This window comes from Mixophyes fleayi, chromosome 10 (genome assembly GCF_038048845.1).
Source record: "Mixophyes fleayi isolate aMixFle1 chromosome 10, aMixFle1.hap1, whole genome shotgun sequence".
Taxonomy (NCBI): domain Eukaryota; kingdom Metazoa; phylum Chordata; class Amphibia; order Anura; family Limnodynastidae; genus Mixophyes; species Mixophyes fleayi.
Genome location: NC_134411.1, coordinates 3,298,212 through 3,311,186, shown reverse-complemented (window position 1 = coordinate 3,311,186; position 12,975 = coordinate 3,298,212). Strand labels below are relative to the sequence as shown.

The 12,975-nt window shown below is 50.4% G+C and overlaps 1 protein-coding gene across 2 annotated transcripts in view; it reads right to left on the bottom strand.

Annotated features, from left to right (window-relative positions):
- The window catches only part of BSCL2 (BSCL2 lipid droplet biogenesis associated, seipin), a 38,004-nt gene extending 25,356 nt beyond the window's left edge, over positions 1 to 12,648 (bottom strand). The window contains exons 1-2 of one of the 2 annotated variants that reach the window (XM_075187647.1): positions 12,566 to 12,648; positions 924 to 1,661 (exon numbers count right to left, since the gene is read on the bottom strand). In XM_075187647.1, the coding sequence (XP_075043748.1) occupies positions 924 to 1,135 (212 nt within the window). In that variant the 5' untranslated portion in view covers positions 1,136 to 1,661; positions 12,566 to 12,648. Of the gene's footprint in view, positions 1 to 923; positions 1,662 to 12,313; positions 12,397 to 12,565 lie in introns of those variants that run through there. The other variant, XM_075187646.1, reaches the window with a different exon arrangement.
- Positions 12,649 to 12,975: the final 327 nt, after the last annotated feature.

The following is a 12,975-nucleotide window of genomic DNA, read 5'->3' as shown; positions in this document are numbered from 1 at the left end:
TGAAAACAGAAAAGGTGGTTATAGAAAAATAAAAGGTTTGAAAAGAGCTGGCTAGTTAGTAAAATGTAGTACAGAGGCGGCCAGTAATTAGTACTCAAAGGAGTCGCATGACAATTCTTACTAGAGTTACTTCTCCTCCGAGTGACTCTGATGTCAGAGAGTGATTTATGTAAAACCTTAATCTTACCTATTTTAGCTTTTATTTTTTTTGAGTTACAACAAGCAACCACCGTCTGGTCCAGACCTTGAGGGGAGCTCTGGCAATGCAAGTAGAGGGTGGAGGATTACCAAGTAAAGATTGGTCAAAGGGGACCCCTGAAACCTCCTCAACCAGAACCAACGTAGAGATTAATGGAGAACCCTGACCAATAAGTAGAACAACAGGAATTATGTGCCAAGTACCCTTAGAGAAAGCAGATTGTTCTCCAGACACAGGAACACTGATAATTTAGAGTACAAAGAGTGTTGTTCAATTTGTCAGGGCCACAGCTTGTCCTGCCTACTTCACCATTCAGATGCTATTTCTTTATTTTTTTTTATTTAACACAAGTATAATGACCTGTGAGTTGGATTGCATCATCGTGTGCTCATTGACATCTTATTTATCAATTGGGGAAATTAATATATAAAATACTTGGTAGGTAACTTGTTCATTTAATCTTTGAGGGTTTATTACACCACTGGGAAGATAGGGATAAAATGGGAGTTAAGACTCGTATCATTTGAGCAATCACTTGACAAGCAATTATTATTGCTTTTATCTGTTACAAATGGCGACAAGCAGCTGACCGGACCCCCAGCAGTTCTGCTGACTAGACATCTCTGTATTTCAATATGTATGTGATCATGTAGGACAATTCTAAAAATCATGGAGACTTGAGCAAAGACTATTTACAAAGTGCGTTAGGTACAATCATACATACTTGTATTGGTAGTGCACAGGGCAGGAGTATTTAACAGTCGGCATATAGGAGTAGTAAAAGCTGCCATACAGGAACACAGAGACCCAGAGGAGCAGGAGCACCACACAAAATAGGACTCCGGTCTGGAGAATCAGTCTTCGTGTCCGAAGAAACATCATTAAACACGTCTCTTCCATCCATAGGAGAAGAGGAGGTGACACTCCCTGAGACATTATGCCGTGTAAAGAGTGCTCACAGTGTCTCACGCTTGATGTCCCAGATTCCAGTCCTGGCGAGTGCTAGTTTTACAGAAAACTCAAGGTTGTTGGTGCAGTGTAAGTCCCAGTCTGCGGTGTAAACATTGGCAAATGTAACAGCCTAAATAGAGGAGTTGCAGTATGCATGTAACAGACTATATATGTATAGCAAGTACTGCATGGAAGTAACAAGCTATCCACGTGTGTAACAGGATGTATACTTGTCTATCAGAAAGCTCATGGCTACGAGAAGATGCATATATATTTATCAGCAAATGTGTGTGTATATTAGAGGACATAGGCACATGTGTCACACAGGACGAGTGTAATAACCTCTGGTCATGTCTAGTAAGTGCAACCGTAATTTGCTTGATTTTGTCTGGCACATTACAGTCACAGTTATTTGTGAAGAACAGAGTGCTGGGTGAAAGAGCACAGGACACTATACGGGGAGGGGTAGTGTAAGACAGGCAGCCATTGGTAGTCCTCGCACAGCGAGACCCTGTGTGGAGAGAAGAGAAACACTTAACGATAATTCATAGGAGTGAAAAGAAATTAAAATATTTATACCGAACTAATCAATACTAAATGGGCATTAAACAATATACATGTTTTCTCAGCATTGCAAGGAACTTGTAATCTCCAAAGATATATATATATATATATTTTTTTTTTTACAGAAATCAAGAACTGTGTAATTTCATTAGATAGCCAAGATCAAACTAGTCCTAAAGTACCTACTATAGGTTCTTCACAGGCGGCTATATGTTTGCCCTTGGTGCATTGCCCTCTGCTCACTGAAAGGTGGAGATGAGATATGTCTTCAGAATAGTACTAAATAATTCACTTTGTGCTTGTGACTTCAAACACTGGAAAGACACCGGGAGCAGCTTGCAACCCATAAACTAAAGTTTGTGGATTTGTTCAACCAACTTTCTGAGCACACTGACTTGTGTATTAGCTGAACGGACAAACTGCTGGTAAACTCTCTGGAATAAGATATGGCTCTAAACACCATACTTTCTAAATGTATGCTAGAAAACAGGTTTCTATTGGTATTTATAGCTGTGTTCTATTGCAAACTGTAAAAGCAGACACACATATTGGAGCCAACAGTGGCATTTATCCATACAGACATACTTCAGGGGCAAAAGATGAACAAGCGGGGCACAAAGAAAACACTTAGGTAATTAATTATGGCTTTCATGCGAGCTCTGTAAAGCTGGACATCATGGGTTTATTGCAATTACCACAGCCGTATTATAAAAGTATTAGGTAATTGTATTATTACCATAGAGCAGCAGTTCCCAAAGTGTGCGCCGCGGCTCCCTGGGGTGCCACGGCGCTGTCACAGGGGTGCCGCGATCGCCCTCTGGTAAAAAAAGGAAAAAAAAAAGAAAAAGAAGAACTTACCCATCCAGCGCCGAATCCTCCTCATTGTTCTCACTGACTGCCGGGCGTGACGTTGTCACGTCCGACAGTGTCAGTGAGGAGTAGCAGCAGAGAGAAGACATCAGAAAAGAAGACAGCAGAAAATGAGGAAGAAGGTAAGTAAAGGAACGGAGAGTGAAGGGGGGCACAGAGAGCGAGAGAGACGCTGAAGGAGGGGAGGGGGACACAGGGTGCGAGATGGCAAAGAGGGGGACACAGTGTGCGAGATGGCAAAGAGGGGGACACAGTGTGCGAGATGGCAAAGAGGGGGACACAGTGTGCGAGATGGCAAAGAGGGGGACACAGTGTGCGAGATGGCAAAGAGGGGGACACAGTGTGCGAGATGGCAAAGAGGGGGACACAGTGTGCGAGATGGCAAAGAGGGGGACACAGTGTGCGAGATGGCAAAGAGGGGGACACAGTGTGCGAGATGGCAAAGAGGGGGACACAGTGTGCGAGATGGCAAAGAGGGGGACACAGTGTGCGAGATGGCAAAGAGGGGGACACAGTGTGCGAGATGGCAAAGAGGGGGACACAGTGTGCGAGATGGCAAAGAGGGGGACACAGTGTGCGAGATGGCAAAGAGGGGGACACAGTGTGCGAGATGGCAAAGAGGGGGGACACAGTGTGCGAGATGGCAAAGAGGGGGACACAGTGTGCGAGATGGCAAAGAGGGGGACACAGTGTGCGAGATGGCAAAGAGGGGGACACAGTGTGCGAGATGGCAAAGAGGGGGACACAGTGTGCGAGATGGCAAAGAGGGGGACACAGTGTGCGAGATGGCAAAGAGGGGGACACAGTGTGCGAGATGGCAAAGAGGGGGACACAGTGTGCGAGATGGCAAAGAGGGGGACACAGTGTGCGAGATGGCAAAGAGGGGGACACAGTGTGCGAGATGGCAAAGAGGGGGACACAGTGTGCGAGATGGCAAAGAGGGGGACACAGTGTGCGAGATGGCAAAGAGGGGGACACAGTGTGCGAGATGGCAAAGAGGGGGACACAGTGTGCGAGATGGCAAAGAGGGGGACACAGTGTGCGAGATGGCAAAGAGGGGGACACAGTGTGCGAGATGGCAAAGAGGGGGACACAGTGTGCGAGATGGCAAAGAGGGGGACACAGTGTGCGAGATGGCAAAGAGGGGGACACAGTGTGCGAGATGGCAAAGAGGGGGACACAGTGTGCGAGATGGCAAAGAGGGGGACACAGTGTGCGAGATGGCAAAGAGGGGGACACAGTGTGCGAGATGGCAAAGAGGGGGACACAGTGTGCGAGATGGCAAAGAGGGGGACACAGTGTGCGAGATGGCAAAGAGGGGGACACAGTGTGCGAGATGGCAAAGAGGGGGACACAGTGTGCGAGATGGCAAAGAGGGGGACACAGTGTGCGAGATGGCAAAGAGGGGGACACAGTGTGCGAGATGGCAAAGAGGGGGACACAGTGTGCGAGATGGCAAAGAGGGGGACACAGTGTGCGAGATGGCAAAGAGGGGGACACAGTGTGCGAGATGGCAAAGAGGGGGACACAGTGTGCGAGATGGCAAAGAGGGGGACACAGTGTGCGAGATGGCAAAGAGGGGGACACAGTGTGCGAGATGGCAAAGAGGGGGACACAGTGTGCGAGATGGCAAAGAGGGGGACACAGTGTGCGAGATGGCAAAGAGGGGGACACAGTGTGCGAGATGGCAAAGAGGGGGACACAGTGTGCGAGATGGCAAAGAGGGGGACACAGTGTGCGAGATGGCAAAGAGGGGGACACAGTGTGCGAGATGGCAAAGAGGGGGACACAGTGTGCGAGATGGCAAAGAGGGGGACACAGTGTGCGAGATGGCAAAGAGGGGGACACAGTGTGCGAGATGGCAAAGAGGGGGACACAGTGTGCGAGATGGCAAAGAGGGGGACACAGTGTGCGAGATGGCAAAGAGGGGGACACAGTGTGCGAGATGGCAAAGAGGGGGACACAGTGTGCGAGATGGCAAAGAGGGGGACACAGTGTGCGAGATGGCAAAGAGGGGGACACAGTGTGCGAGATGGCAAAGAGGGGGACACAGTGTGCGAGATGGCAAAGAGGGGGACACAGTGTGCGAGATGGCAAAGAGGGGGACACAGTGTGCGAGATGGCAAAGAGGGGGACACAGTGTGCGAGATGGCAAAGAGGGGGACACAGTGTGCGAGATGGCAAAGAGGGGGACACAGTGTGCGAGATGGCAAAGAGGGGGACACAGTGTGCGAGATGGCAAAGAGGGGGACACAGTGTGCGAGATGGCAAAGAGGGGGACACAGTGTGCGAGATGGCAAAGAGGGGGACACAGTGTGCGAGATGGCAAAGAGGGGGACACAGTGTGCGAGATGGCAAAGAGGGGGACACAGTGTGCGAGATGGCAAAGAGGGGGACACAGTGTGCGAGATGGCAAAGAGGGGGACACAGTGTGCGAGATGGCAAAGAGGGGGACACAGTGTGCGAGATGGCAAAGAGGGGGACACAGTGTGCGAGATGGCAAAGAGGGGGACACAGTGTGCGAGATGGCAAAGAGGGGGACACAGTGTGCGAGATGGCAAAGAGGGGGACACAGTGTGCGAGATGGCAAAGAGGGGGACACAGTGTGCGAGATGGCAAAGAGGGGGACACAGTGTGCGAGATGGCAAAGAGGGGGACACAGTGTGCGAGATGGCAAAGAGGGGGACACAGTGTGCGAGATGGCAAAGAGGGGGACACAGTGTGCGAGATGGCAAAGAGGGGGACACAGTGTGCGAGATGGCAAAGAGGGGGACACAGTGTGCGAGATGGCAAAGAGGGGGACACAGTGTGCGAGATGGCAAAGAGGGGGACACAGTGTGCGAGATGGCAAAGAGGGGGACACAGTGTGCGAGATGGCAAAGAGGGGGACACAGTGTGCGAGATGGCAAAGAGGGGGACACAGTGTGCGAGATGGCAAAGAGGGGGACACAGTGTGCGAGATGGCAAAGAGGGGGACACAGTGTGCGAGATGGCAAAGAGGGGGACACAGTGTGCGAGATGGCAAAGAGGGGGACACAGTGTGCGAGATGGCAAAGAGGGGGACACAGTGTGCGAGATGGCAAAGAGGGGGACACAGTGTGCGAGATGGCAAAGAGGGGGACACAGTGTGCGAGATGGCAAAGAGGGGGACACAGTGTGCGAGATGGCAAAGAGGGGGACACAGTGTGCGAGATGGCAAAGAGGGGGACACAGTGTGCGAGATGGCAAAGAGGGGGACACAGTGTGCGAGATGGCAAAGAGGGGGACACAGTGTGCGAGATGGCAAAGAGGGGGACACAGTGTGCGAGATGGCAAAGAGGGGGACACAGTGTGCGAGATGGCAAAGAGGGGGACACAGTGTGCGAGATGGCAAAGAGGGGGACACAGTGTGCGAGATGGCAAAGAGGGGGACACAGTGTGCGAGATGGCAAAGAGGGGGACACAGTGTGCGAGATGGCAAAGAGGGGGACACAGTGTGCGAGATGGCAAAGAGGGGGACACAGTGTGCGAGATGGCAAAGAGGGGGACACAGTGTGCGAGATGGCAAAGAGGGGGACACAGTGTGCGAGATGGCAAAGAGGGGGACACAGTGTGCGAGATGGCAAAGAGGGGGACACAGTGTGCGAGATGGCAAAGAGGGGGACACAGTGTGCGAGATGGCAAAGAGGGGGACACAGTGTGCGAGATGGCAAAGAGGGGGACACAGTGTGCGAGATGGCAAAGAGGGGGACACAGTGTGCGAGATGGCAAAGAGGGGGACACAGTGTGCGAGATGGCAAAGAGGGGGACACAGTGTGCGAGATGGCAAAGAGGGGGACACAGTGTGCGAGATGGCAAAGAGGGGGACACAGTGTGCGAGATGGCAAAGAGGGGGACACAGTGTGCGAGATGGCAAAGAGGGGGACACAGTGTGCGAGATGGCAAAGAGGGGGACACAGTGTGCGAGATGGCAAAGAGGGGGACACAGTGTGCGAGATGGCAAAGAGGGGGACACAGTGTGCGAGATGGCAAAGAGGGGGACACAGTGTGCGAGATGGCAAAGAGGGGGACACAGTGTGCGAGATGGCAAAGAGGGGGACACAGTGTGCGAGATGGCAAAGAGGGGGACACAGTGTGCGAGATGGCAAAGAGGGGGACACAGTGTGCGAGATGGCAAAGAGGGGGACACAGTGTGCGAGATGGCAAAGAGGGGGACACAGTGTGCGAGATGGCAAAGAGGGGGACACAGTGTGCGAGATGGCAAAGAGGGGGACACAGTGTGCGAGATGGCAAAGAGGGGGACACAGTGTGCGAGATGGCAAAGAGGGGGACACAGTGTGCGAGATGGCAAAGAGGGGGACACAGTGTGCGAGATGGCAAAGAGGGGGACACAGTGTGCGAGATGGCAAAGAGGGGGACACAGTGTGCGAGATGGCAAAGAGGGGGACACAGTGTGCGAGATGGCAAAGAGGGGGACACAGTGTGCGAGATGGCAAAGAGGGGGACACAGTGTGCGAGATGGCAAAGAGGGGGACACAGTGTGCGAGATGGCAAAGAGGGGGACACAGTGTGCGAGATGGCAAAGAGGGGGACACAGTGTGCGAGATGGCAAAGAGGGGGACACAGTGTGCGAGATGGCAAAGAGGGGGACACAGTGTGCGAGATGGCAAAGAGGGGGACACAGTGTGCGAGATGGCAAAGAGGGGGACACAGTGTGCGAGATGGCAAAGAGGGGGACACAGTGTGCGAGATGGCAAAGAGGGGGACACAGTGTGCGAGATGGCAAAGAGGGGGACACAGTGTGCGAGATGGCAAAGAGGGGGACACAGTGTGCGAGATGGCAAAGAGGGGGACACAGTGTGCGAGATGGCAAAGAGGGGGACACAGTGTGCGAGATGGCAAAGAGGGGGACACAGTGTGCGAGATGGCAAAGAGGGGGACACAGTGTGCGAGATGGCAAAGAGGGGGACACAGTGTGCGAGATGGCAAAGAGGGGGACACAGTGTGCGAGATGGCAAAGAGGGGGACACAGTGTGCGAGATGGCAAAGAGGGGGACACAGTGTGCGAGATGGCAAAGAGGGGGACACAGTGTGCGAGATGGCAAAGAGGGGGACACAGTGTGCGAGATGGCAAAGAGGGGGACACAGTGTGCGAGATGGCAAAGAGGGGGACACAGTGTGCGAGATGGCAAAGAGGGGGACACAGTGTGCGAGATGGCAAAGAGGGGGACACAGTGTGCGAGATGGCAAAGAGGGGGACACAGTGTGCGAGATGGCAAAGAGGGGGACACAGTGTGCGAGATGGCAAAGAGGGGGACACAGTGTGCGAGATGGCAAAGAGGGGGACACAGTGTGCGAGATGGCAAAGAGGGGGACACAGTGTGCGAGATGGCAAAGAGGGGGACACAGTGTGCGAGATGGCAAAGAGGGGGACACAGTGTGCGAGATGGCAAAGAGGGGGACACAGTGTGCGAGATGGCAAAGAGGGGGACACAGTGTGCGAGATGGCAAAGAGGGGGACACAGTGTGCGAGATGGCAAAGAGGGGGACACAGTGTGCGAGATGGCAAAGAGGGGGACACAGTGTGCGAGATGGCAAAGAGGGGGACACAGTGTGCGAGATGGCAAAGAGGGGGACACAGTGTGCGAGATGGCAAAGAGGGGGACACAGTGTGCGAGATGGCAAAGAGGGGGACACAGTGTGCGAGATGGCAAAGAGGGGGACACAGTGTGCGAGATGGCAAAGAGGGGGACACAGTGTGCGAGATGGCAAAGAGGGGGACACAGTGTGCGAGATGGCAAAGAGGGGGACACAGTGTGCGAGATGGCAAAGAGGGGGACACAGTGTGCGAGATGGCAAAGAGGGGGACACAGTGTGCGAGATGGCAAAGAGGGGGACACAGTGTGCGAGATGGCAAAGAGGGGGACACAGTGTGCGAGATGGCAAAGAGGGGGACACAGTGTGCGAGATGGCAAAGAGGGGGACACAGTGTGCGAGATGGCAAAGAGGGGGACACAGTGTGCGAGATGGCAAAGAGGGGGACACAGTGTGCGAGATGGCAAAGAGGGGGACACAGTGTGCGAGATGGCAAAGAGGGGGACACAGTGTGCGAGATGGCAAAGAGGGGGACACAGTGTGCGAGATGGCAAAGAGGGGGACACAGTGTGCGAGATGGCAAAGAGGGGGACACAGTGTGCGAGATGGCAAAGAGGGGGACACAGTGTGCGAGATGGCAAAGAGGGGGACACAGTGTGCGAGATGGCAAAGAGGGGGACACAGTGTGCGAGATGGCAAAGAGGGGGACACAGTGTGCGAGATGGCAAAGAGGGGGACACAGTGTGCGAGATGGCAAAGAGGGGGACACAGTGTGCGAGATGGCAAAGAGGGGGACACAGTGTGCGAGATGGCAAAGAGGGGGACACAGTGTGCGAGATGGCAAAGAGGGGGACACAGTGTGCGAGATGGCAAAGAGGGGGACACAGTGTGCGAGATGGCAAAGAGGGGGACACAGTGTGCGAGATGGCAAAGAGGGGGACACAGTGTGCGAGATGGCAAAGAGCGGGACACAGTGTGCGAGATGGCAAAGAGCGGGACACAGTGTGCGAGATGGCAAAGAGCGGGACACAGTGTGCGAGATGGCAAAGAGCGGGACACAGTGTGCGAGATGGCAAAGAGCGGGACACAGTGTGCGAGATGGCAAAGAGCGGGACACAGTGTGCGAGATGGCAAAGAGCGGGACACAGTGTGCGAGATGGCAAAGAGCGGGACACAGTGTGCGAGATGGCAAAGAGGGGGACACAGTGTGCGAGATGGCAAAGAGGGGGACACAGTGTGCGAGATGGCAAAGAGGGGGACACAGTGTGCGAGATGGCAAAGAGGGGGACACAGTGTGCGAGATGGCAAAGAGGGGGACACAGTGTGCGAGATGGCAAAGAGGGGGACACAGTGTGCGAGATGGCAAAGAGGGGGACACAGTGTGCGAGATGGCAAAGAGGGGGACACAGTGTGCGAGATGGCAAAGAGGGGGACACAGTGTGCGAGATGGCAAAGAGGGGGACACAGTGTGCGAGATGGCAAAGAGGGGGACACAGTGTGTGAGATGGCAAAGAGGGGGACACAGTGTGTGAGATGGCAAAGAGGGGGACACAGTGTGTGAGATGGCAAAGAGGGGACACAGTGTGTGAGATGGCAAAGAGGGGGACACAGTGTGTGAGATGGCAAAGAGGGGGACACAGTGTGTGAGATGGCAAAGAGGGGGACACAGTGTGTGAGATGGCAAAGAGGGGGACACAGTGTGTGAGATGGCAAAGAGGGGGACACAGTGTGTGAGATGGCAAAGAGGGGGACACAGTGTGTGAGATGGCAAAGAGGGGGACACAGTGTGTGAGATGGCAAAGAGGGGGACAGAGTGTGTGAGATGGCAAAGAGGGGGACAGTGTGTGAGATGGCAAAGGGGTGCAGTAATATGATGAAGGGGCACAATGTGATGGTGAAGGGTTCTAAATACATCTTACGTCATTTTGACCCAACTACTTAAAAACAGGACTACCCGGTAATTATTTTGGCTTAGGAGTGCCTTGGAAAAATTATGGTGACCCTAAGGGTGCTTCGAACTGAGAAAGTTTGGGAACCACTGCCATAGAGTAACCGCCAGCCACACAGAGCCAGGAACAAGCGCTGTACCCGTAACTGCCAATCACACAGAGCCAGGAACAAGCGCTGTACCCGTAACTGCCAAGCACACAGAGCCAGGAATTACAGCTGTGCCTGTAACTGCCAACCACAAAGAGCCAGAAACTACAGCTGTGGCTGTATCCGTGAACATGTGTTACCACCAACAGGCACAACTGTTATTCTGCCAATTTATCTAGCAAGTGTACCACACACACCTCTTAAATTGTAAGCTTATCTGGGCAAGGCCATCTTTACTTTTTGTTCATGTTACTGTTTGTATCATGATCCTCTCAATGTACAGCAAAATACAATATGTAGGCACTTTATAAATAAAAGATAGTACTAATAATAAAAGTTTTCTTGCCCATCTGTTGTTATCTCAAAAAAAAAATAATAAAGCAGCAATTCCACATTGTTTTTTTAAATAGCAAGTTAAGTACCTTTAAGCAGTCATTTTTCTTAGCTGTCCTCATATAAAAAAAACATTATCTCCTTTTCAAAATCTCTATAAAGGGTTTTATTGTTGCCAGTCACAAGCACAAACTCATAACTCTCAGCATGTTGTGTTAAAGCAGAAGGGGGGCAAGGAGGATTTTACAGTGCAGACAGAGCTCAGCTAGGTGTACCAAAACCTTTCTGCTCACTGCATCAAAATGGTAATGACCAATATCCTTATTATAACATGCCACAGTCATTTATGGTGAAAAACACACAAGTTTTTCATGGGATTGCTGCTTTACTTTTTTTTCTGATGAAAGTAGGCCTGTCAATAAAACTAGCATCATGTTGTTTGTTTTTTACCTAGCCCCCACCCTATTTAACATTTGTACATATCTAGAAAGAACAATAAAGGGCACTCAGTGTATATATAAAGTGGGCAGCAATGACAAAAGTAGAGCACTGACCATCACCTATCAAACAAGATTTCTATATTATTAATATCAAATAACTTTGGCAAGAGTTATTATGCAGCATTTTATTTAAAAAGCTGACAATCTTGTTGACAGGTCCATGTGAACATAAATAATTGTGAATATAATTGGAAGTAATATTTTGCCTACTGTTTCTCTTCTATGCTAGGTAAGTATTAGAACATTACTATTTTTTACAAGTGAAATTAACCATAAATCACACTGTTATTGAGGCGTGGTGTGAAATTATAGCAACAGTAGTGGATCACTTTATTAACAATATCTTAATGCTATAAAACACCCTAACATTGTAAGTGGCAAAAGATGGAAACCTTTCAATATGTAACAAAAAACACTTTTAAAGCATCTGAGCACACCTTGGCAGGTAGGTACAGTTTATACCAGGATCAAAGAAAACACACAATGCATGTAGACTGCTTAGTTTGTCTATTATGCTCAGTTTGATATATAAAGGACGTACAAAAAAAGAAGGAAAGAATAGTGCGCTACCAACAAAGCAGTTTATGTATTGATCCGAGGCAGTGACTAATGATATAAAAGGCCTTTCATAGAAATATAGCAGCATTCAGTAAGACTTCTGAATGCTTTTCTCAATAAACAAATATGTCCCAATATTCAACATATAATTTTTGAACAACTTTATTTTGATTTTCAATTACTGCATTACAGGAAATAACATTATTTTTCCGGGTATTAATCCCACTTTTCTACTGAAAAAAATGCAGTTACACAAGTGTGTCAGACACTACTGCTACACCAAAAAAATATATATGTTGGCCACTGCTGGTACATACTCTAGATATGTGTCTGTGGCCACATGCTTTCCCAGTACTTATTAATTATACATCACCAACAACCATGACACATCAGTACCAAAAGAACGAAAGATGAACAAGGGATTTTTAATCTAAGGCAGGTGGCTGGTGAAATGTTGGGGCATGAATTATACTGTTACCATTTAAGCTATGTGTTCACACCTGAAAGTTTGTATACAAGCACAGATCTTAATACAAGACCAATGCTTGTGGCTAGTGACACAAATCTCAGTGTTGTAGCATCCTAAATCTGCCTCTACCAATGGCACATTACTGGTGTGCTGCACACACAGGATGAATATAGTAATATTATATAGACTGGTACATACCCTCCTGCTGCACAGCTCACACTGGCTGTAGGACCACTGACTGCAGGGCAGCAGTGACACAGACCATTTCCTAGCTTGCTGCACACACAGGATGAATATAGTAATATTATATAGACTGGTACATACCCTCCTGCTGCACAGCTCACATTGGCTGTAGGACCACTGACTGCAGGGCAGCAGTGACACAGACCATTTCCTAGCTTGCTGCACACACAGGATGAATATAGTAATATTATATAGACTGGTACATACCCTCCTGCTGCACAGCTCACACTGTCTGTAGGACCACTGACTGCAGGGCAGCAGTGACACAGACCATTTCCTAGCTTGCTGCACACACAGGATGAATATAGTAATATTATATAGACTGGTACATACCCTCCTGCTGCACAGCTCACACTGGCTGTAGGACCACTGACTGCAGGGCAGCAGTGACACAGACCATTTCCTAGCTTGCTGCATGGAAACCTCCCACCTAATCAGTCTGAGCCAATTATAGCTCCGTATACAAACAACCAATTGTGGATTCTATTTTATTCTTCTTGCCTCACTGTTCAAAATGAGAGGGGAGTCGTGATTGGCTGGTTTTGTTTAGGAGAAGAATGAGGAGTGGCGCTTGTTGGAGGATATTTAGATTTGGGACATATGGTAATAACAGGTCA